The 26,700-nt window shown below is 35.2% G+C and overlaps 1 protein-coding gene across 5 annotated transcripts in view; it reads right to left on the reverse strand.

The window, feature by feature from the left end:
* The window catches only part of LOC150094270 (protein DOP1A), a 613,349-nt gene that overhangs the window by 406,569 nt on the left and 180,080 nt on the right, over positions 1-26,700 (reverse strand). For all 5 annotated transcript variants that reach the window (XR_016550242.1, XM_090412136.1, XM_090412135.1 and 2 more), the window contains one exon: positions 17,078-17,508. Coding sequence is in view for 4 of the 5 variants with exons in the window: in XM_090412136.1 (XP_090268262.1) it covers positions 17,078-17,508 (431 nt within the window). In the remaining variant the exon portion in view is untranslated. The remainder of the gene's footprint in view (positions 1-17,077; positions 17,509-26,700) is intronic.

Consider the following 26,700-nt stretch of genomic DNA (forward strand, 5'->3'; position numbering starts at 1 on the left):
CCATTAAAATCACTACCTATATATTTTATCTCATTTGCTGGTATAAACTGCAGTCATCAAGATCATGAATTGCCATTTGGATTGTGGAATGACTTCTTTTCTTTTCTTTTTTTTTCTAATTATCCCATGGTGTTATTACACCAGATCAAAGAGGTCAAATTAATGTATTTTACACAGCATCTTTTCTGGGTTGTTATAAAGTTCACATTTAGAAATATTCATACAAGTTAGTATATGCAGTGGTGATGCTTCCTCGATGTTACAGATTTTGCAGATGGGGAAGACTTTTTTGCCATTGCTAAATTTGATTGGTCTTGTGTGGCTGGTCTTGAAGTGAGAGATCATAGTAGTGGCACAGTGATTGAACTTGGAGTTGATGGTAGCACCTGATTTTTCAGCTGAATATCAGTGGTGAATCATGTCCTGGAGAATCGTTCTTTTTACGTTTTCTTTTTGAGTAGTTTTAAAAAGATCAAAATCTGTGGTATCACTTGATGTTGTAGCCATTTTTGCTACTTAATCTGCAGTTTCATTTCCCTTTGATTCTCACATCCACTGGAAACTTACTTATTTCAGAATCCTTATGTAGTTTGTTTCTATTTTTTGCTATGTCTCTAAGTATTACTTGATGGCATAGCAGTTCTTAATAGCTTGAAGAGCTGCTAAGGAATCTGTGAAAAATATAAATTCCTTTGGTTTGAAAAACTGAAGGTATTTTAGTCTTATAAATCCTTTGGGTTTTGTTTATCCAAATGTTGAAGTGCTGTGGTAATGAAATGCTGTGTACTCATAATTCTGCATGGTATGAGTTGCATCCTATACTGTTGGTTGTTTTTAGCTCTATATTTTGAGGGCCATAGATAGGTATGCCACTCCCAGAATTGCCATTTGGATATTTGGAGCCATCTGTGTAGATATTTATTGAGTCAGGTCCATATTTCATTATTTTTGAAAGAGCTAATGATATCAAGATTTCAGGGTTTTATAGGCTGTTTTTCTCATGTTTGTCTATTTCAAAAATAATGAAATATGGACCTGACTCAATGGATATTTGGAGCCATTTGTGTAGCTCCAAATATCCAAATGGCAATTCTGGGAATGGCATTTGGATATTTGGCTATATATACCTATATATGGCTCTCAAAATATAGAGCTAAAAACAACCAACAGTATAGGATGCAACTCATACCATGCAAAATTAATAGATATAAGATTGTGTACAGACATAGTGGACGTACCTAAGAAGAGCTCCTGATTCAGATAAGTTATTCTAGGAATAATTAATTATATATGCATAATTGTTTGAGTAAGAGCGGATGTAAACGTTGTGCGCTACAGTATTATTAGTGTGGGGAATTTTTCTTGCCTAAATTTAATTACGAAATCGTTATTATTAGACCTAGTAACCTGCAGGGAAAAAAAAAAATGGCGGTGGCATTGTCATTCCATGATTTTAATTCAGATTTCAGTAGTTTCGTTAAGTGTGAGCTCTGTTATATGTATTCCTTCGATTACATAAATGATTTGTGGATGTTTAGCATGGGTGGAAGAAGGGTGTGTGACCTGAATGAGGAAATGATGAATGCAAATATGAAATTCATGACAGAAAGTGTTAGTAACGATTGTGTCGCGAGTGCATGTTTGAAAGAGAAGGATGGTGCAAAAGAGAGGCGAAAAAATGTTAAAAAATCAGGGAAAAAAAAAAGGGCGATTTGAAAACCATAACGGATGTTAAAAGGGACAAAAGTGAGGCGAGAGTGGCAGAAAGAAACAAAATTGAGAGAACGAATGAAAGTAGAAATGGCGTGACGCAGAAATCACAAGTGAAAAAAACGAAAGAATAAATGATAGTGAAAAAAGAATGAATGATGGCGAAAGTTGGACGCATGTTGGACTGAAAGTACTGAAACAAAGAAAGATGAATATGAGTGAAAGTGAGAAGAATGATAGTGAAAGTTGGACGTATGTTGGACCAAAAGTATGGAAACAATGAGGACGTCGCGATGAGGACGACATCCTGACAAGAATAGAGATGGAAGGGTATGATATGTTTCGTGAGGATAGAAGGGGTAAAAGGGAGGGGGAGTGTTGTTGATGATAGAAAGAGTTATGCCCATACAAGGTAGAGATGCAAGAGGGAAATAGGGCCAGTGGTTTTGAGGCAGTATGGTGTGAGATAGAGGTGAATAGAATCAAATACTTGGTGGGATGTTGTTATAGATCAGGTAATGTGGATGGTGGTGGTAGTGAAATGTATAGTCAAATAAGCCAAGCAAATAAGAAAAGGGTGATCATTATGGGTGATTTTAATTATGGCAATATAGACTGGAATGAAGAGATAGCAACTGGAAGTAAAGAAAATGAGTTTCTTGAGTTTTTGAGGGATAACTACCTCAGACAGTATGTAACAGAGGGCACATGAGGATTAAGGGTCTTGGATTTGGTCATCTCATCAGAGGATGTAATTATAAATGAGGTGTCAAATCATCCACCAATTGGTGAAAGTGACCATGAGGTGATTACCTGGGTGGTTGCCAGCAGTGCAAGAACCCCTGTGAAAAAAGGGTATATGTAGAACTACAAGGGGGGGGGGGTGATTATGAAGAGCTCAGGAGACAGCTTGCGAGTGTAGCATGGAATGAGGAGTTAGCTAGAAAAGAGATCAATGCAGCTTGGGGGATTTTCAAAAACTATTTAGTAGATGCAATGTCTAAATGTATTCCAAGGGTGAGAAGGTTAAATAAGGTAGGTGTGAGATGGATAAATAAAGAGATTAAGCATGCGATACAGAGAAAAAGGGCATTGTGGAGGCAGCATAAGAGAAGTGGAAGTAACCAATTTCATGAGGTCTACAAAGACCAGGCAAGGAGGTGACTTGGTTGGTGAGAGTAGCTAAAGAGAGGAATGAACAGCAGTTAGCTAATGAAGCCAAAAAGAATCCTGGGGAGTTCTTTCGATATGTAGCCAGTAAAAGAAAGAATGATTATGGAAGGATGACATTGATTGGAGAAAATGGTATAAAGACAGCTGTAGCAGAATGTGTGGTGGAGATACTTAATGAGCAGTTCATAAAGATCTTTCAATCTTGTGAATTTGACTTCACGGAGAGATTGAGAGCAGTTGATGATGGGGAGGAGAGACTGACTGTAAGTGAGCAAGAGGTGTTTGGGGAGTTGAGTAAACTAGATGTAAATAAGGCTGTGGGACTTGATAATATATCACCGTGTATTCTGAAGGAATGTGGCAGAGAGTTGACACCTGCCTTGACATATTTTTTTACTACGAGTCTTGCACTTGGTCAAGTTCCTAAAGAGTGGAAGGAGGGCAAGATTGTGCCACTTCATAAATGAGGTGATCGAACTCAAGCATCAAACTATAGGCCAGGTGTTGTGGTTATGTTGTTGGAGAAGCTTGTGAGAAATAGAATCCAGAGTTGGGTTGACAACAATGGTATAATCTTTGATGGACAGCATGGATTTGCTAAAGGGAGGTCATGTTTTAGTAATCTACTTACTTATTACAATAAAGTGACTGCTTCCTTGGACAGAAGAGAAGGATACACAGTAATATACTTGTATTTCGCAAAGGCTTTTGATAGAGTACCTCATGATAAGTTGACAGTCAAACTAGAGCAAATGGGGTTGGATATTAGATTAGTGCATTGGATTGGAGACTGGCTATCTGATAGGTATCAACAAGTTGTGTATGGGGGTGCAATATCCAGGAAAAGGAAGGTCACTAGTGGAGTGCCTCAGGGGTCTGTTTTAGGGCCATTACTATTTAACTTGTATATTAATGATATTGGCGAAGATTTGGATGGAGATATTCAGTTGTTTGCAGATGATGCAAAGTTGGGACAAACCATGAAGAGTAGTGAAGATGTAGTGGCCTTACAAGAAGACTTGAATAAATTGAGTGATTGGGCAAGCAAATGAGGATGTGAGTTCAATGTTGCAAAATGTAAGGTTTTAAAATTTGGAAAACAAAGATGGGATGCAGAATTTATACTTGGTGAGAATATATTGTTGGAGGTAGAGGAAATAAGAGATATGGGGGTGATAGTGGATAAGGATCTAAAATTTAGGGGACACATCGCCAAAATTGTGAAGACAACACAAAGACTTCTGGGAATGATGCGGAGGACACTGACGTGTAGAAGTAGGGAGATTATTGTTCCATTGTATAAGGATTTGATTAGGCCACACATGGACTACTGTGCCCAGATTTGGTCACCGGGTTTTCAGAAGGACGAAGAGATGTTGGAAAGGGTCCAAAGGTGACTGACTAAGATAGTTTCTGACACCTCTGGAATGTCGAGTATGAGGAAAGATTGAGAAGATGTAATTTGCAGAGTCTGGTGGAGAGAAGGAAGAGGGGAGATATGATAGAGACCTACAAGTTGGTAAGGGGTTGTTATAAGATCAATGGTGGAGAAGTCCTACAGAGAATAGTGGGAGATCAGGGGAGAACCAGAGGTCATCCCTGGAAACTGTATAAAGAGGGTGTGAGTAGGGGAGTGAGAGGCAGGTTTTTTTCGTGCAGAGTTGTGAATGATTGGAATGCCTTGCCTGAGAGTGTTGTGTCTGCAAAGAGTTTGAGTGTGTTTAAGACACGGTATGATGAGATGTATGTGTGATAGAAGGACCTGCCAGATGAGTCTTTGACTCCATGAGGTCTTGGGAAATAATAATAATAATAATATTATTAACACAGCACTGCAACAATTGGATAAAAAAAAAAACAAAGGAATTTATTTGGAGGAAATGCTGTGTAGTTGGCTATTTTATTTGAACAATCCACAGGAATTTTATTTTGCATGATTTTATGCATTGTTGATTTTTTTCTTTATTCTGTTTGTTGGTTGCCGCTTTTTAAAAATTTCACTTGTATTATGCACAATGTTGGCTCTTTTTTCTACAAATTTAGTAATATTTTCTTGCCACCTAATTTTTAAAAGAACAAGATTGGATTTGAATTCTACTATTTTTACATTCCTTAGTCCACATATGATTATGGCAGTATTTTTCGGAATTTTTATAAGCTTGTCTAAACTGGTTTGTGATGTCTGCTTCCAGATTGGCTAAGTATATTCCATTATAGGTTGGATAATAGATGTGTATGTGACTTTTTAAGGTTTTAGCATCAGCGCTCCACTCTCTACCAGACACTTTTCATGATATTTAGTCTTATGGAAGTTTTTCCAATTGGCTATGCTACCAATTATATATTTGGTTTAATCCTTTATCCAAGTGTAAGCAAACAAAGCTTGCACCTGAAGTATTTTCAGTACTTGGGCACCTCGTGGTAAAGGTGGTATAAGTTCTGATCACTTGCCTTAGTATCCAATAATGCAAAGCACATATCCTTATGGGTATGTATAATGCTATGCATTATGGAAAGGGTCACTACCCAGACCAGTTTCGAACTTCATTGAATGTTCAAGTACAGGTCAAACTCCAAAAACTCAATGTTGTTCCCCTCAGTAACAGGCTCACCCTGCCACTGAGAACTCTCAGAACCGGTTGGCTCTACACTGTGGCAGGCTCACCCCACCACTGAGTAGAGCCGCTCATTTGCTCATATCTCATCCGAGGGGTAAACAGCAACCGCTGTGCCTCAGTTAACTTCACAGGCTACAGCATTGCCATTCATTACCCCCCCCCCACCCCACACACACACCCAGGACCTGGGTAACAGCAATAGCCAGGCCTCAGTTAAAACTTCACAGTCTACAGCATTGCCATTCATCACCCAAGCTTCCAACCGGTTTCGATCTTTGTTGAGGTCTCGTCAGTGGGAGCCAGACCCAGAGGTGGTGATACTAAGGTGGAAGTAATGCAGAAGTCATATCACCATATACCAATTGCCAAAAGGTGTCAATACCTTATTATTAAAATTCTCTGGATTAGAGATAGTTGATGGATAGCTTTTTCACTTGACTATGCTACTAATTATATATTTGGTTTAATCCTATATCCAAGTGTAAGAAAACAAAGTTTGCGCCTAAAGCATTTTCAGGACTGGGGAAACTCGTGGGGCAACTCGTGGTATAAGTTCTGATCACTTGCCCATACTACATAGCATTATACATACCCATAAGGACATGTGCTTTGCATTATGGGATACTAAGGCAAGTGATCAGAACTTATACCACCTTTATCACGAGTTGCCCCAGTCCTGAAAATACTCCAGGATACTTCAGGATTTGGATTCCTTGTATTTCAGATCCTTATGCTACTATGTCTCATTCAACAATTTTATATGACAAGTTTCGGATTAGTGTCAGAATTAGTGTCAGTGTCCTCCATTTTGGTGAGTAGGCCTATCTTGTCATATGATATCATAATTTTTAATGTTTAGTCGGCTGGTTTGTCGAAGTTTGGTTTCCTGGATGCAGATAACATCACAGTATCATGTTTGTAAGCTAGTAGTAATAGTTCATTTAGTTTTTCTTTGCTTACTGGTATAACGATACTATTTAAATTACACTGGATGATATTAATATTTCTCGTAATGGGTGGAATGATTTGCTCATCTTGCAACTCTTCTCAACTGAACTCAAGAGTTGCACGGCTGACCTGTACATGGTAGCATAGTTTTAATCACTGAAATTTGCCTCCATGATGGGAAAAAAGAAATGCTGCTGTTGTTAGATTATCCAGAGGGCACCACGAGGAGGTGACAGTCAGACTTTATCACTAAAAACACACGTAATAACCACAGTAATGACTATTTAATTCGTAAATATTTCATCCCAAGTATCTTGGGACATCATCAGTACAGTAGTTTAAACAATACTAGGAATAACATACAGTTAGAGCGCATGATTACAATGGAATCTCAATATGCGTGCAGTAACGTGTTATAGAAGTAAATTAAATATAACTGAAAAAAAATAAATAAAATAAATAAATAAATAAATAAATAAAATAAAATTAAATTAAAAAAAAAAAAAATATATATATATATATATAAAGATTATTTTACACAATTTTGTATGACAATTTCTCATACTTTAGGAATAGTAAGAACATCATTGCGGTTTAAATTTGGTCAGTGTAGTATGGCTTCAGCACTTTCTTTATATAAACGTTCATATTTATATAAAGATCTGTGCAATAGTTTTGACTTCTCCCAATGGATCATATGGTTTGGATTTTCAACTCTGTGTCGGGAGAGACCAGATTTCTAGAGTTTGAAAAGACGAATGTGGTCATGATGTTCTGAGATGCATTTCTGAACAGACCTACCTGTCTGACCAAAGTAAGAAAATTTGCAGGAGCATGGGATCTCATAAAAGCCAGGCAACATCAGAGGGGAGAGTTTGTCCTTAGGAGAAGGAAACAAGTTATAGATTTGGTTGATAGGTTTGTAAGTAGTGGCAAAATTGTATTTCTTCATAATTTTTGAAAGACGTTCGGAGATGCCTTTGATGTAAGGTATGGGAATCCTGTGGACGTCTTCTTGTCTGGGTTGATGTGTGGGAAGGTGACTGATGATTTTTTGAGTTGTTTTAAGATTATATCCATTTAGTATAGTTGTATTTTTGATTATTTCTAGTTCTTGGTTTAGAGACTCTTCAGAGGAGCAGAATTTGTGTGCTTCAGAAACTAGTGATTTAATGATGCCAAATTTCTGAGATGGATGATGAGTAAAAGAATTGTGAATGTAGCGACCTGAAAATGTAGGCTTGCGATAGACAGACGTGGTGATGGAACCGTCTTCTTTTCTTTGAATGTATAAATCCAGAAAGGAGATACCCTGTGGAGATTCTTTTTCTAGCATAAAGTTGATGCGAGGATGAAGAAGGTTTATTTCATCTGGAAACAGTTGTAATTCCTGTTCGGGATGATCCCAGACTGCAAATACGTCATCGACATATCATAACTAAATTTTTGGTTCGGGTTCAAAAGTGAATATTTTTTCTTCAAGGTGTTCTAGAAACAGATTTGCTAAGTTTGGTGATAAAGGAGATCCCATTGCTGTTCCTTCTTCTTGTTTGTAAGTTTGACCTTTCCAGGTGAAGTAACCAGATGTAATAACAAATTTGAATAATTCAACTATATCAGAAGGAAATTTTTGAGTTAATAATTCTACTGTTTCTTTGTGGGAAATGTTCGTGAAGAGGGAGACAACGTCGAAGCTAATTAACAAATCAGTTTTTAACAGTTGAATGTCTTTTATTTTTGCATGAAACTCTGTGGAATTTTTTATTGAAGAGGCTGAGTGGCCTATATGAAGACGGAGAAGGTTAGATAAGAATCTTGATAACTTGTAAGTTGGACCGCTAATAGAATCTATGACTAGTCTGAGAGGAACATTAATTTTATGAAGCTTAGGTAAGCCATAAATTCTGGGAGGTCTAGCATAGTATGTCTTGAGTTTTTTAATTGTTTCTTCATCTAAGAAGGAGGTTTCATCAAGCAACATGTTTAATTTTCTCAGTTGATGTTTTGTAGGATCATAATCTAGTTTGCTAAGTATTACGATCTCGGAGTAATAAATTCATTTTTCGGTCATATGAATTGGTATCAAGAACCACAGTGGTATTCCCTTTGCCAGCTCTGGTAATGATTATATTTTTATCCCGTTTTAAGGATGTAAGAGCTTTCAATTCTGATGGTGGGATATTTAAGTCCGAAGGTTTGGCATCGTAGATTACTTCTGCTACCTGGGAACGAAGTCTGTTGGTTTCAATACTGGAAAGATGACAGATGTTTCTCTCTATGTTATGTATGTATGAAATCTAGATATGGGAAACATTTGGGTGAAATCGCAAATTTACGACCTCTTGCTAGAACATTTAATTCGTCTGTTGTTAGTGGCCGGTTAGATAAATTGACTACCCATTTTCTGTTGGTAATTTCGTTATATAAAAAAAAAAAAAAAAAAAAGTCGCACTTTGTCTTCCATTATCACTGCAGTCAGTTTGCAGGACATAAGCAGAGATAATGTACATGCATGGTTGCTTGTTGAGTTCACTATCAAGTACCACACTGACTCCATTATGATTTCTAACTTGCCATGGTAAACGAGGGTGTATCTATTTCCAATATTCCTTGATTTAGACTCCTTCCATTTTGTCTTTTGAATACAACACATGTTGATGTGTTTTCAATTTAAAGATTCACCTAATTCTGCTTTGTGTCTGATCATTATATCCACATTTCAGTTTGCTCTCTGCAATTTTATTATCTGTTGGTAGGCCTGATTGACTGCTCTGTATGTCTTAGTACTTCCTGCATCTCTATCATTAGATTTTGAGTTTTAATTTAAATTCATAGAATATTGATTTATTTAAAAAAGAATACTGATAAAACAACAACAACCATAAATGTATATTCTTGAAAGAAGAATAATCATGAAACTTTCAGAGTAGCAAACTGAGTTATTTTAGGATTTTTTTTATTATATTAATGAACTTATGAGGAAAAAACAGTATATACTGACAATAAAATAGGAATATAGTGAATATGTGGTGTAAGAAGGATGTGTGGAGAGAAAAACAGAGCTGTTGAAAAAGGAAATGGAAGGTATGAATACTGAGTTGAGGAGGATGAATGAGGAAGTTAGCTAGTGCAAAGAAAAGAGCATATGGAGAGAGAGAGAGAGAAAGAGAGAGAGAGAGAGGGCATGAAAGTGTGAAGTAGGTGAGAATCAAAGATACAGGGAAAGAGAGGAGATACGAAAAAACTGAGAGTGCTAGCAAAGGATAAAGAGAGAAGACATAGAGAAAGAAAGAGAGAGTGCAAGCAAAATGGGGCAAGCATGCAAATGAGAAAAGAATGAATGGAAGTGTGTAATGTAGATTTGCTGACTTGTATCTCCTCTCTTTCCCTGTATGCAGAGCACATTAAAGGAGTGCTTACCTAGAGGAGAGAAAGAGTGGCACAATGAAGTGAGGTGAAAATGTGGAAGAGATGATAGTGATGGTTTGTAAGAATGATCTGAAAGGTAGTGTGAATCATGCAGGAGAAATATTTGAGATTGACATCAGGAATTTTGCAGCAGAAAGTATGACAGAAAGAATGATGAGCATGGTGTCTCAGTATGATAATGAAGAGCGAAGAAGAGTAGCGATAATGAATGAGATCATAGCGAGAAGATGCAGGAAGAGAGAGAGAGATCCAGAATATGCTGTTATTTTGAGTAGGTCTGAGGAGAGAAGTGTATGCAAGAGATGGATTGTATCTGAATACAAAAAGATGCATGCATTTGGAAAGATAAGGAAAGTGCCACAGAACTTCATTTCGGTGATGTAAATTACATAGAAAAAGTGGATATTAAAGATTGAACATTATCTCAAAGCTGAATGTTCACTAATTGATTGATTGATTCATTCATTCGGGTTCCCCTAACGAGAGGTTTCTGACAAATTTAATGCAGCTGGTTCGTCACTCCTTGCTGCATCCCCTAAGGGCAATTTTGATGACTGTAATCCTGTGTGTGTTCACTGGGTTGGTTTGTAGGTTCTGGGGGAACAAAAAACCTGAGTTTCCAGGAGGGAAAAAACCCTACCTCGTAACTCACCTTTCATCAAAAGAGATCAGATTCCCCGCTTCACTGATGGGAATAGAACCCAGGTCTTTTCACACAAAGGGCTTTGTCTATTCAGAGCTATGGAGGCTCTGAATGTTCATAGAAACTATTAAAGTTTCATGAATTTGACCTGATAGCTTACGAGAATACAATCCTTGGTATTGGAGTTGATTTAGCTTGCAATACTTAAAAGAACACAACTGCTGCCAATGCATCCGTATATTCACCTTTTATTAGTGTATTTGATAAAGGTTTCACTGTCCTGACAGCTATTCAGAACTGGTTGGTTCTCTTCAGAGACCACTATACAAGGGTTGTTCGATAAGTCCATGCAAAAATGAAGAAAACATAATTTTTTTGGGACAAACATTTTTTATTTTTCAACATAGTCTCCTTTGAGGTTTATACTTAGTCCAATGATGCTTGAGTTTTTTGATCCTGTCCATATAGTATGATTTGTCCAACTCTTCAAAATAGGCAGTTATTTCGGCAATCACCTCATCGTTTGATGAAAATCTCTTTCCTGCCAGCCATTTTTTCATGGCTTTGGAAACAGATAGTAGTCCAAGGGAGCCAAATCTGGAGAGTAGGGGGGATACAAAAGGACTTCATAGTAAAAATTGAACAACTTTGCAGTCACAATTGCAGAAGAGTGAGTGGATGCGTTGTCATGGTGAAAAAGAATCATCTTCTTTTTCGCCACGATCCACCAAAGACGCATAATATATTCCGGTAATTGTTTTGCCCTTTCTCAAGAAGTCTATGAAGATTATGCCATGAGCATCCCAGAAGATGGTGGCCATAACCTTTCCTGCTGAAGGAACAGTTTTCGCTTTCTTTGGTGCAGATTCCCCACTTGCAACCCATTGTTTTGACTGGTCCTTAGTCGCAGGCTGGTAGTGATGAATCCATTTTTCGTCCATTGTTACGAAACGACGCAAAAATTCCTCTGAATTCCGTTGAAACAGCTTCAAGCTGTCCTTGCAACAGTTCACACATTGATGCTTTTGATCCAGTGTGAGCAAACGCAGCACCCATCTTGCAGATAGTTTTCTCATATGTAAATGTTCATGTAAAATATTATGTACACAGTCATTTGAGATGCCCACAGCCTTAGCAATTTCACACACCTTCACTCTTCTATCATCCATCACCATATCATGGATTTTTTCAATAATTTTTGGAGTAGTGACCTCAACAGGGCATCCAGAACGTTCAGCATCACTTGTGCTCATATGGCTACTTCGAAAGTTACTAAACCACTTATAAACCGTTCTAATCAAAGGTGCAGACACACCATAATGTTTATCAAGCTTAGCTTTGGTTTCCTGGTCTGTTTTGCCTTTCAAAAAGTAATGTTTAATCACTATACGAAATTCTTTCTCATCCATTTTTCACAAATCACGATACTTGATCGATTCAAATGAACGCCAAACACAGAGTAATAGATCTATCTGACTGAAACTTAGTGTGTGATCCTCCAACAGTTGCCAACAACTAAAAATAACCTCGATATGTACTGGTGGCAGCATCTCTTTTATCTTTGCATGGACTTATCAAACAGCTCTCGTATAAGTAAAGGGTGTGCTCGAAAAACTAGGCGATCCCTTAGATCACTCTAAACCCAAGGAGTGACTCAAAGGATCATTTAACTAACCCAGTAGTGGTTCTACAGGCTCACCCTACCACTGAGCAGAATTGCATATATTCCAGGAAAAGCATCTGCTGAGGTAAATTCAATACAGAACACCCCAAAAGACCCAAATCTCCAGATGCTCAACAGCTCTCCAAAGGCAGTTCTCTTAAGAGAGCAAAAACACTCATTTACTAGTAAATAAATCCGATGTCAGAGAAATGTATTTTTCATAAATGAACTCTCAGTCAGTGTACAAAAGTAATTACTAAAGAAAGGGCTGTATAGATTCATTGCAGTGATGTAAATTACATAGAAAAATTGGATATTAAAGATCCAACATTATTTCAAAACTTTCATAGTTTTTGTAAAAACTATGGAAGTTTCATAAATTTGACCTGAGAGCTTACAAGAATGCAATCCTTGGTGCTGGGGTGTAAGTTAAGGTAACTCCGACAATCCTCATTATCAAATTTACAAAACTTTTATAGTAGTTTCTACAAACATTCAGCTGTAATAAATTCCCATTAGAGAGATGCCATCCTAAAAAAAATTCAAGTCCTCCATGTCAAAAGACAATCTTAACAGTGTTATTAACTACTGACAAGACAGAAACCATATATTCAAGACTTTTCTGTCCTTCCTGAAAGTGCTTAACCCTTTAACATACAAAGACGTCTGTGACATGTCTTTTGTTTATTGCACCAAAATTGATTTTGAATTTTGGTTTCACATATAAATACAACTGAATATAGATGCTAGACAATCTTGTGCCTATTTCCTTTCAGCCGAGAAAAGTTACCAACGGCATGCATCGGCTATTTCGTTTGCGTTTGCACAAATTTATCATTATTTTTCAAATAATGATGAATTTGATCCAGCAAATCACCCTTGCCCAAAACATGGCAGAAAAATGACTGCTTTCTGATTTAAGAAAATGTTAAGGGGTTAAAAAAAACTTGGAAAAAAAAAAATTAAAGTGATATCCTCATTGCCTTATATATCATCTCCAAACATTCCACTAAACATAAAAGTACATAGACAATACTCGGTTACTATTATTATTAACTTTTAGGAATTAAGCAATTATAAAACAAAACAAACAGCCAAAGGAACTGAAGCTGATAATGACAGATCATATTTTACCAAGTTTTACTTATCTTCAGAACACCAATTAACTACAACATATACGAGGATGTCTGGAAAGTTCTGATAAACACTTAGAACAAAACAATATTAAAGCAATTGATATAATCACAAGAAAAAACATGCTACTAGGAGTTATGAAGGTAAAGTAATTTATGTTCTTATATTTTTATATCCTCGTATGTTCTTTCTTATGGTTATATCAATTGCTTTAATATCATTTTGTTCTATGTTTATCAGAACTTTACAGACCCCCCCCCCCTCGTATAAAGGAACCATCATGTTATTTGTAGTTTAGTTTAAGCCAACAGAGTACAATTTCATCAGCTAAGTCCCAAATTGCCAGCCCAACCTCATTCATTCAGTACCCAGTGGATATCAACTAACAGAGCGCACCATGTGAAGGTGAGAATTTGTCTGTAAGGATAGAAAAATAAGAATGTCATGGTGGACATAACAAGTTAAAGAAGCAGTCTTGGAAAAAGAAGAAAGCACGCCTAAAGTTCCTAGCAAATAAGTCAGCAGATGCCCTAAAATAATACACAGAAAAATGTAAAAGAGCTAAGCTATGTGTGAAAGTAGCTAAACAAAAGTCAAGGGGAAGACTGGTAAGAATATAGAAGGTAAATATCAGGAAGGTAGCAAAATGTTCTGGAGACTATTCAGAAGACTTATAAATGAAGGAAAGAGAAATGTAAAAGGAGACAAAGATGATAAAAGTGTCATGAAAACTGAAGATAAGGATATCCTAGATGTCTGGAGTAATTACTTCGAAAGACTGTTAAATAAAATAAGTGGTGATAGAATTACTGTAGAAAATTCTCAAGAGAAATACAAACAGGAGTAAATATCAATACCCGAAGTAGAAAATGATGCCAAAAAACTGAAATGTGGAAAGGCAGATGAAATAGATGATATTAGACTAGAAATGCTCAATATGGAGAGAGAAAACTTTTGCAGTGGCTACACTGGATAATTCAGAGGGCATGGTGAGAAGGCTGAATTCTGGGGTGATTGGAATATAGCTCACATAGTTCCCACTATAAATAAGGGAATAAAGCTGAATGTGAGAATTACAGAGGAATTTTTCTTCTAAGTTCCAGGTAAGATTTATGCAAGTATTTTTGAAAAGAGGCTGAGAAAAATTGTGGAAGAGAAACTGGGAGAGGAACAAACTGGGTTCTGGCCAAATAGAAGTTGCCAGAATCAGATTTTCACTTCAACACAAACAGTTAAGAAATCATGGGAATATGACAAGAATCTGTACTTAAGTTTTGCAGATCAGGAAAACACACATGGCAAGGTGCTCAAGGAAAAGCTTTTCAAAATGCTACAGCTATATGGTAAATGGAACATCATACAGGGTAGAGAGTCTATATTTAAGCTTTAAGTCAGCAGTTAAAATTGAAGGAAATATTGGAAGATTGTTTGATGTAAAATCAGGTATGAGACAAGGATGCATATTATTTCTATTCTTATTCATCATCTATATGGATCATATTATGAAAGAAAGTGTCACTATACCTAATATGAAAACTGAAGATATTAAAATTAGCTCTTTACTTTATGCAAATGCTGTTGCACTCCTAAACATATCCAGTGCAAGTCTCCAGAATTTTCTAACTAAATTGAATAACAACTGTAACAAATTTGGCATGAAAATCAGCAATAAAGAGACCAAAACCATGAAAATAGGCAGGAACATAGAAAGCTTCAACTGCATTCTGAATGGAAAGTCTACAGAACAAGTAAAATATTTCATCTATTTAAGCACAGTTTTTAGCGAAGATGGCAAGTGAAATATGGAAATTATTATTATTTGATACCTCCAGGGAGTCCAAAGACTCATCGAGGGAGAGTGTGCCAACAGCATCGAACGATTGGTCCCCTTCCAACTACTAACCGCGCTCAAACTTACTTAACTGAGCCATTAGTAGCAGAAGCTCTACCAATCGACCAACCTTTTCCGGCAAATAGATAACAGAGTAAGCAAAACTGGTGTGGGTGGGGAGCCAGCTGAATAAATTTATATGGAATAAGAGAGAAATTAGCTGAAACACTAAACTAGCAGTATACAAGACAGTGTTCAAACTACTTTTAAGTTATGGATATCAGATTTGGGTTAGAAATAACTTGATCAAAGATTAGAGACCACAAATATGAGAGTTCTTGGAAAAATTAGGGACCTGAATAGATGGCATCAATAGCAGAATCATATTAAAAATAAAGACATCAGGAAGGAACTTGACATTGTTTGCATTCAAGAATGTGTGAGTAGTGGCTAATCTAAGGTGGTACGGCCACTCTTAAACAGAATGGCAGAGGAAAGGTTATCAAAACAGGTGTTTGATGACAAGATGGCAGGAAAAAGACCCAGAAGAAGAGAAGGTCTAGGTGAATTGTTCAGCCAGAAGTGTCTTAGAAGAGTGAAATATTAGTTACAACAATATTGGAGTGCTGAGTAAGCTACCAATTTGCAGAAAGTTGTTGATAGGAGATTATTAATAATGTAAACTTAATCATGTAGTGCTGCCATAGTAGCCTGAAACACCCCATGAGTATACATATCATGAATGATGATGCTGATACAAAGGAATAAATGCTAAGCATGATACAGAATAAAGGAACAAATGCTAAATATGATACAGAAACTTTCAAATTGTAATTGCTAAAACAGACCAACAAGTGTTCTATGTAACTAAAATTAAAGGGGCGTTCTAGGGCTGGACTGGGTGTCTTAAAATTATGGTATCCTAAACTTCGAATAACTTGTACAGCCAAACACAAGATTACAGAAATAATTTATGTGCTAAAGATGATTTTTTTAAAAAAAATTGCCATTTAAATTTGTAGCGATTATTTTCTATGTAAGAAGTTTTCTTCCATCTTAACCCATACAGAATGTCTATCTTTGATATTTTAAGCTTCTTCAGTTCTTTACATAGAAAAATAAATATAAATGTGGTGCTTTTACAACAGATAACTAAAACAATTAGCCATCCAATGACTTACAACTATTCATGCTAAAATGAGGATGTGAATGTACAACCCATTGGGAGCAAAGTGGAGATGCTATTCTCTAGCCACTCAAGGCCAGTAATAATATCCTATGAGCATCAGATGCACTAAACGATCAAGAGAATCAAGACATTAAACTTTTTTTTTTTTCTCTCTCTCTTTAAGGTTTTGGCATGGTTATAAGTTTATAACCATGCCAAAGTTCAAAAGTTTATAAGGTTATAAGGTTTATAATATTCATGAAGTGATTTCATGAACAATTTATGTTACTCCACACATCTGTGGAAGATTTGGGGAAGGGGTAGAAAATGCTTAATTCCAGGAAATGACATTGAAATGACAATGATGATTTCTGGTACATGCAGGCAAAAGAAAGAACATGGTCAGACCTAAGTCCTAGATAGCTAAGAAAAAACACAGTCTGATCTTCTATACCTAAAATTTTATTCATGGCAATGTGAAAATTCACAATATTTATTTTATTGCATTCAGATGTACCCGTTACTAAGTATACTATCTCACAGGAATAAAAAAGAAAAAAAAATAGAAAAAAAATTTAGATAAGAAAGAATGCAGAAATTCTAATCAAGGCAAGCAGTGATTTAAAACATAACACAAAAAACTGACTTATCAATGTACACAAATATATTAACTGTTAAAAACATATCAATATATGTTTAGAATATATTTTTATGTTTATAAAAAGTAAGAAGCACTGTATAAGAAAATAAAGAATCTTACCATTTCATTAATACTAGCCATAGATTTACATATCACTCCTTCACAAACGGTACTGTCTGGTGCCAAATTGTGTACTTGTTGCAGGAGTTCCACAATGCAAAGATGATGGTCCAATGTTGTATTTGACAAATAATTCCATAAACTACTTGCAGCCAAACTGAAAAATCTAGTCTGCTCTGAAATGTAAGTCAATTCTGCTACGCTGATCATCGGAACAATTACAACAGATACCACTGAAGGGGACGAAGTGTGTATAGATGGAGAAAGGGAGAAAGAGGTAACTGTATCTTCTGGACTTACTGTAACTGACTTTGTTAGTGCAATTAAGTCTAAAAATGTTGATAATGCAGTAAGATGAAAATCTTCAGTCTCCAAAAAACATGCAAGAACTAAAAGAATCTTAAGCCATTCAGGTAATACACTGCAATTACCTAAGAATATAAACAAGAAATCATAAGCTGAAAATAGCCCTTTTTTTTTTGTATATTAATGTTTATTATAACCAGTATTAAAAACAATCCTTTGAATAGTACAATATAAGTATTATTATCTATGGGTATCTCCATGGTGTCAGAAGACTCATTGCTGACACTCTCATATTTGTATCATTGCACTACACTCACAAATAAGCAACATTTATCTTCATTTATAGCAGTAAAAATCATAAACTATTTACACAATAGCAACAAAAATACTAAAATAGAATAAAAAAAAAGTCTGTATTATATACAATGCATTTTTTTTCAGGTATCCAGTAATCTACCATTTATCCAAAAGAGTTTGATAATTGAATTACAATTATGTGGTGCTCTACCAGGCATCAGTTGATATGGAAAGATTAGTTAATTGAAGGATCATTATTTTGAAAGCTTCTGTAACTCATTTGATAACAATTCCATTTTACTGAAAGAGTGGGGTTCAAAACTTGTCTTTAAAAAAAATAATAAAAATAAACCTTTCTAAGGACAAGTGAAGGTGAATTAACCAGTTGCAAATGGAGGTGATACCCCCCCCCCCACACACACACACACACTCCTGGAAATTGGTTTTTCATGCTGAAGATGGACAATCTAGCCAGATAATACACAGGATTGATGTAACTGATGTATCAGAGTAATTAATGATCTGATAGGATTAACCACCTTATCAGAGCTCAGAGCATTAATTAGATTTCTCTGAAGTGAAGTTATTTAGCTATAACAACAAGCCAATGAACCTAACATGTAAGATGAAGCTAACTAAATTAAACTTGCCAAGAAATTATATTCTTGTTTCATCTAAGTGTAAGCAAACAAAGTCTGAAGTAGGCTACTTGTATATAGCAGCTAATGACTTCACATTATACTTTGTGTCTGGCTCTACTAATGAGACCTTCCCATAATGCACAGCATTATATGTCTTTATCCAAATTTAAGCAAACTTTGTTTGCTTAAATTTGGATAAAGGATAAAACAAGAATATACTTTCTTGGTAAGTTTAATTTAATTTGCAACTAAGTGAGGGGAAAATAATTATTTTTTTTCTTAGTCCAACTCCAATAACTAATTATTAGCTGACACATGATACTAATGTATAATAGATTTAAAGCCTTTTGTGGATGGGAATGGTATAAAAAAATGAAAAAAGAAAAAACTAATAAAAAAAATCAAAAAAATTAAATTTCCAGTAAATAGTAGAAGTTTAAAACTTTCCCAACTTCTTTTCCAGTCATTGAGCCACTTAATAAACAAGTTATGATTTAATGTATCATGAAAAAAAAGGAAGAAAGCAAGCTATGGATTTAATTAAAATATAAGTAATAAGAACTGCAATGGTTCCTATATATATATATATATATATTTATTGGTCATTCTTGCTTGAAGAAAAAATATGTTTCTATAGAATCGGAATAATTTCTAAATTATCAAAACACTATCTTAACAGAAAAGTGTCATATTTCAGCTATTTAAGACAGGGAAAAAAGTATGTTCTTGTGATTTTATTAATTTATTTTAGTTTTTCAAATTTATCGGTTTATCTTATTTTTATAACTTTTTATAAAAGAAAAAAAACTAATCAAAAAATCAAAAAAATTAAATTTCCAGTAAATAGTAGAAGTTTAAAACTTTCCCAACTCCTTTTCCAGTCATGGAGCCACAAGTTATGATTTAATGTATCATGAAAAAAAAGGAAGAAAGCAAGTTATGGATTTAATTAAAATATAAGTAATAAGAATTGCAATGGTTCCTATACATATATTTATTGGTCCTTCTTGCTCTAAGAAAAAATATGTTTCTATAGAACCAGAATAATTTCTAAATTTTCAAAACACTATCTTAACAGAAAAGTGTCATATTTCAGCTATTTAAGACAGGGAAAAAAGTATGTTCTTGTGATTTTATTAATTTATTTTAGTTTTTCAAATTTATTGGTTTATCTTATTTTTATAACTTTTAATGTCAACAATAATAATAATAAATTACTCTTATTTAGCAGTCTTTCCACCCCAGAAATTTGGGTGACTCTCCCACATACATATAAATCTGCCAGAGAATTATATATGTAATTAAAAAAAAAATACTATTATTGGTCTATGTAGATGGTGGGTAGTATAATGCTGAGTTGCTGCTAAACAAATCTACTGTAGGTACACTATATAATGTAAACATTTTATAGGTACACTATTTTTTCAGTGTACCTATTAAAAACACAGCCTTTTTTTTTCTTTTTTGAAGAGGCAGAGCACATTATATGTCAGCTCAAAGGGCAATATCTGAATTATCAAATAAATCGCACAAGAAGAAGTGACATCTTTCTTGCAAAAAAAAAAAAGAAGACATGATTGAATTTTGATATCAAACCTCACAAGACTGTTCCCATCTCTCTTAAGAATGGCAAAGAAAATCTGATGTTTAAAGCATGATAAGATTTGCCAATTAAGCAAAGGAATGGAGTAGAACAAAAAAAAAAAAAAAAAAAAAAAAGACAGGATTTGAGGTCAAGTGAGGAGAAGATATTTATGCAAAAAAGAAAGAGAACAGGCAGAAATATAGAACCCTGGGATGTTGAGAAATATGAGGAAAGGAACCTATCTACAGAGTGCATAGCAAAAACCACGAAAAAAAATTACATCCAGTAAAAAAGGATGGAAGGCAGACAATATGTGGATCATTTGGTACGCAACCATCAATAACATCTCCAATGACCATGACTCCCATGACTTTGTAACACCTATGTCATCTCAAGCGTGAATTCCACTACTCTCAATCTTCAGCAGATGGGCTCAAAACATGGAGAAACATAGAAAAACATGTGGTGTTCTTGATATCTTGACCTGCAGGTGGTGGGATACCAAATTTATTATTATTATTATTATTACACCCTCCATGGAGTCGGCAGACATTGTGGGAGGTTCATTCAACTGACAACATATTTATCACATAGAATCTTAAATTTTCGGTGAATAATTCCATTCACCGAAAATTCTCCATGTAAAAAATCTACTCCTCACACAGAACCGGCAGAAGGGTCTTTGTCGCCCGCATGCAATGTCTATCTAAGCGCCCCTGTAATGATCCGGGCGTGTGTGGTTCTTTTACGGTAATAAAAATTTTAATTATTTGAAATTTCTTAAATAAATTTTGACAGAACAGCCACACGTTGGTTCACTAAATGTAACGAACCAGGGGTGTTGACTAGGCAGGATAATCATTAAAAACCCAAATATTCCAAAAATTCTCAAAAGTTAAAGCAAATTTTGATAAAGCCACTTCACTTTAATCGTTGAATATATAGCCTTCTCACTGACCCGAATCGCTAACAAAATTAAAATGAATTTTAATTAAAGTTAAAATTTATTTGAACTAAAGTTTAAAAAATTCTTGCATTTTACAAGTTACTAAGAATTTAGTAACTTGTAAAAAATTTTTAATAATTTTTATAAGTTTAACTATCTTTTAGGAAAATAAAAGAAACTCAAGATAGATGAGAAAATAAGGAAAAAATTCAGAAATAATTAGAACAATTAATATAAGTATTCAAAAAAATAACATCTTTACAGAATAACAGAAAATAAATTACATAAATATACTTGAAATTTTTTTTAATTAAAATTTTAGGGTTTTTGATTTCATATTCACAAAATTAGAAATAATGTCTTAACGTCTAATTCTGTACATATATCATTTTTTCAATAGCTATTAACGCCAAAACTAACAAGCTTTTTTGTGACATACTTGTTCTTAAGTAGGTTTTAATCAATTTCAACTTGGAAAAGGAATGTTCACCACTCACTACACTAACAGGTAAGGTTAATAATATTCTTAAAGCAATTGAAAAGTTACGGAAAGATAAATTATTGGATACAATAAAATTAAGAATATTGAAAGGGTTTTGAATATTTAAATTATCCTTCCGAAAAATAACCCGGAAAGTACATAACTTGTCATATAGTTCTATTGCATTTACGTCTTTATTGTCGCCGTCCTTCAAGAGAATCTCTAAATCGTCATAATTTTTTCGTAAATCTTCGTTATTAATTTGTAGTAATCTATACAAGAAATTGAAATTATCATATGTTTTTAGTTGTTCAAAATGTTCTATTAACGAATACATTGCAACGTCTAGAAGTGTATAAAACACATTCACTCTAAATTTATCTTCTGGCGATTGTGGCGTTTCATCATGATGCTCGTAGTCAAATTGTCATGTCTTCTTATGTCGTCGGACTTCTGTACCAGTTTTAAATTCTTGTTCTCTGTCCACTTCTTCCCTTAGTTTTTTTATCGTTTTAGAACTTCTTTAGAATTTGTATCCGATCGATACTCTGGTGAGAATATTTTTAAGCTTTCGATAGATTCTAAAGCAAGTGTAATGTTCATATTTTTGTCTTAAAGCATTTTACTCAGTTTATTCTGTTAAGTAAATCATGCCCAGTTATAAGAGAGCAAATAAATTTGTAGTCCTTTATTTTAGCACATAATGTTTGTGCTTCATGCTGAGTTTCTTTATTAAAATTTTCATTATTTAAAATTTCAAAAAGTGCATAGTAAATTTCTCGTAACTGATATCGTAGAGGGCGGATTCCCATCGCGTTTCTGATGGCTCTTTCAATGTTAATTTTTACGAACTTTAAAAGGATTGCCCAAGAGAATGAAAAGAAATTGTATATTTCTTGAATAATTGCAAAGAAACTAATTGTATCTGCATTCACTTTGGCTGCATTCCTTAATGATTAAATTGAAAGTATGAGCAGTACATGGCACGTAAAAAGCTCGAGGATTTTTGTTTAAAAGCAAATTTTGGAGCCCATATTTTTTCCCTTTCATATTTTCCCTGTTGTCATACCCTTAACCTTGCATGTCTTCAATGGGAATGTTCCATTTTTCCAGTTGTTCCACATAAACAACGTCCTGTGGAATCGGATATATCTGCAAAACCTAAAAAGTTTTCCCTGATCTTGACAATTCCATTGTCACAGGAAACAAAGCAAATAATAATGGTCATTTGTTCTGTTTTACTTACATCAGGGGTGAAGTCTAAAATTATGGAATAATATTTAGATTTTCGAATTGATAATAAAATTGTGTCCCTGATTGCGTTACTTAAAGTTTCCAATATTTAATTTTGACTGTTTTTACTCAAATAGTGCATTCTATTGTTTCGTTGTAGGGCCCTTTCAACATGATTTTCCATAACGGGATCAAACTTTACAAACAGTTCGACTAATTTTAAAAAATTACCGTTATTCCTTTCATATAATTTATCACATGATCAGCGAAAAGCTAAGTTTTTACCAAGGAATTTTATAATTTCAATGAAGAGTTCTAAAACACTCCAACGTTTCTTTTCCATTGAGTCTGGCAATCAATAGTAGTTTTGTTTTTTAAATTTTTATCAACTTCCTTCAATTTTAAGAAATTTTTCACGTGAGTTAAACTAGTCTCATGTCTATGCAAAGTTGTACTTACATTTCTCCAATCATTATAACCTTCTACAAGACTGCTTGATTCGGTAGGTGCGAAAGGTTTGCAACAAAAGCAAAAAACAGAATTTAAAGTTTCGAAATAAATGAGCCATGTTCTTGGCACAAACTCCCCGTTTTCCATTTTTCTATTATAATATGCATCGCCAAATTTACGACCATATGTATCTCTGGGATATATTATATTTTTCTTTTGAACAGGCCCCATTTCAATTAAAACAACTCATAATTTTTCATCAATATTTCACCATTCACCTGGATCTTCTAAATTTACAGACTAACGATGTGTTAGTTTCATGGTCAACTATAACTAAATCTTCTCCTAAACTGTTTTTCACTTAAATCATGCATCTTCTGTTCAATATCTTGTTCACTAGTTGCAATAGTACTTTCATGCAAACTGGATGATGTGCACGGTTCTTCAACTCTGATTCTGATGTATCGAGTTGGTTACAATCTGAATCAGAATATTTTAATATTTTAACAAATTTATTAAGAGCCCCAGTTTATTTCTTAACATCTGCTTCTTTCGCAAGCATGATGCTTACGATTTTGTGCACCGGATAACTTTTATCCGGTGCACGAAATCATAATAAATCGTAAAATCGTAAAACTTTTATGGTACGCATTTCAGTAGCCTACTGAGATGCGTACCATATAACTGGTTAACTAGCAATAAATGTTTTGTACAAAAATTCGTTTCTGCACATAAAAACCGTTCACCATTTCACATTAGATAGACTGCAGTAGACACAACATTCTGTAGGCAAGCATTTAGCCTGGCCTCGCTGCCAAAATTGTAAACAGCCGGCCGATCAAAGAGGCAGCAATATACAATTTTTTTAAATTTTTATTCGGTGTATCTGGCCTTATTTATTTTAATATTGATCATTCTAAGAATTTTTTGTTTTCATGATAAAAATTTTGTTTCTTAAAAATGAACTTATGAACGGTTCCCCGATGGTAGCTTCCCCTTCGTAGTGGCGCCCGTATGCACGCTTCTGCCGGCCCTGTCCTCACATCCCTCTTCACCACACTTTTACTAATTTCCAGGGATGACCTCTGGTTCTTTCCCTATCACCTCTGGATTAATCTGATAAAATACTCTCACTAACTTAAATGTCTCTATCATATCACCTCTCTTCCTCCTATCCACCAAACTTTGCAATCCACATTTCTTCAAACTCTCTTCATAGCCAGAATTCTAAAGTCCAAATATTATCTTATTCACTCACCTCTGGACCCTTTCCAATGTCTCCACATCACATTGAAAACCAGGTAACCAGATCTGAGCACGTGGTCTGATCTGAGGTCCAAGTGTGGCCTGACCAGTGCCTTATGCAGTGGAACAACCACTTCCTTATCTCTACATGTTAGAGTACTTCTTACCATAACAGCACTACAATGTGCAGCCTTTGCAATACTAGCAATATGCCCTCTAAACTTAAGTCTACTGTCAACCATCACTCCCAAATCTCTAATCTCATCCACTTCCTGCAGTATATCACCATCAATATATTGTACAGCCTCATATTTTTGCACTCCAAAATGCAACATTTGCACTTATTGATATTAAAACTGCAACCCCACTCTTTTGTCCAAGTCTATTCAAATCTTCCTGAAGGGAATTAACATCCGCAATGCTACTTATAATTCTTCCCAACTGTGCATCATCAGCAAACAACTGAAGATCCCAGTCAGTCCATATGACATATAGTTTACAACACAAGTTAAATAGCAGGGGCCCGAGAAAAGAAGCCTGGGACAAGCCACTGGTTACTCTCCTTTTTTTGAGACACTGCTCCATCATATACAACCTGCTGTGTATGATGGAGCAGTGTTGTTCAGAGGGCCAATCTCTGATCCATCTAACCAATATACTCTCTATTCCCAACCTCTGCAGCTTGTACACCAACTCATCATGTGGTAATCTATCAAACGTTTTTGCCAAGTCCAAGAATATCACTGTATATGATTCTCCCTTATCTAACACACTTGTTACCTTATCATACAATGCAAGTAAAGTACTAAAACAGGACCTACCCTTTACAAAATCCATGCTGACCATCAATAAAGAATGCTATGTCCATCAACCCAATCCTGTATTCCATTCCTTACTAATCTCTCTAACACTTGACCACAACTGCAGTTATACAGACTGGCCTACAGATGGAGACTTCTCTCTTAGAACCATGCTTGTGGAGTGGTACTATTTTGCCTTCTTTCCACTCCTTAGGAACCCTACCCATTGCAAAACTTTCATTAAATAACCAGGTCAAGGGCATAGCCAAATGTGGTGCACATTCCTTAAGAATATGTGGTGATGTCATCCATTCCATGTCAGCCAAATGTGGTGCACATTCCTTAAGAATATGTGGTGATGTCATCTATTCCCAGAGCCTTATTAACATCTAAAGAAACCAAACTTTTGACAGAAAATAAAACACATGCCAATTATAATTATTCAAATCATTTATTTCAATCAATATATACTCTCCCTCAGGCTTCAATTGAGCATTTGGAATGGTCAATTAATTCGTTAAATGAGTTTTTTTATATCGTTTTTTGGGATACCATTGAGGGTCGTGCTTACTGCCGCTTGAACGTTTTCAATGGTGTGTATCACTTTCCTTTCATCGGCAAATGAAGTCGGGGGGGGGGAGAAAGAAGTCACAGGGTGCTAAATCAGGTGAATACGGCAAGTGATCTAACACACAAACTTGATTTTTGCTCAAAAAATGTCTCACAATGTTCGAATGATGAGATGATGCATTATTGTGCAAAAGTGACCAGCTTCCTGCATCACGATATTCATGCTGTACGTGACGAATTCTCGCTATCAATCGCTTCAAAACTTCGAGATAAAACTCACCATTGACCATTTGGCCAAGTGGAACGAATTCCTTGTGGATAATGCCCTTGGAATCGTAGAAACAAATCAGCATTGTCTTTACTTTTGACTTCTCCAAGTGACTTTTTTTTTTCAGATGCCCCTCTTCTACTGGTCTCCACTCAGCACTCTCGCACTTTGTTTCAGGCTCATACTCAAAACAACACATTTCGTCACCAGTAACGATCGTTTCAAAGAAGTCTGAATCCTTACGAGCGGTTTTAATGAGGTCCTTGCAGTGTTCAATTCGACATGTTTTATGGTCGTCGATCAACTTGTGGGGAAAAATCGCAAATTCAATTTACGAAAACCCAAACTCTTAGTCAAAATGTTGTGCACAGTTGATTTTGGAATCCCCAATTCATCTTCAATCAATCTCATGGACGAATTCGGGTTTTCTTTGATTAAATCATGCCCTTTTTGGATGTTAACTTCGCTCAGTCCAGTTTTTGGACAGCCCGGCTTCTCGTCGTCCTCAAGCGTCTCACGACCACTTTGAAATAAATCGCTTAAACCACTCATAAACTTGAGTATTGGATAAGCATTCATCACCGTATGCTTTTTGAAGCATTTGATGCATTTCGGTAAAACTTTTACCAAGTTTAACACAAAAGTTAATCGCAGCTCTCTGTTTGCAACTCATTTTCCAATTGTTCGTCAAAACACACTGTCACTCTTGGCACTATAACTCGGCTTCTAATAAAACAAATGTCATAAACAGTTGAAACAACACTTATGAAGGTTGCCACTTTCGACAACAAAAAGATACAA

This window comes from Typopeltis vanoorti, chromosome 22, assembly GCF_054136105.1.
Source record: "Typopeltis vanoorti isolate ZY-2024b chromosome 22, IOZ_Tvanoo_1.0, whole genome shotgun sequence".
Lineage (NCBI taxonomy): Eukaryota > Metazoa > Arthropoda > Arachnida > Uropygi > Thelyphonidae > Typopeltis > Typopeltis vanoorti.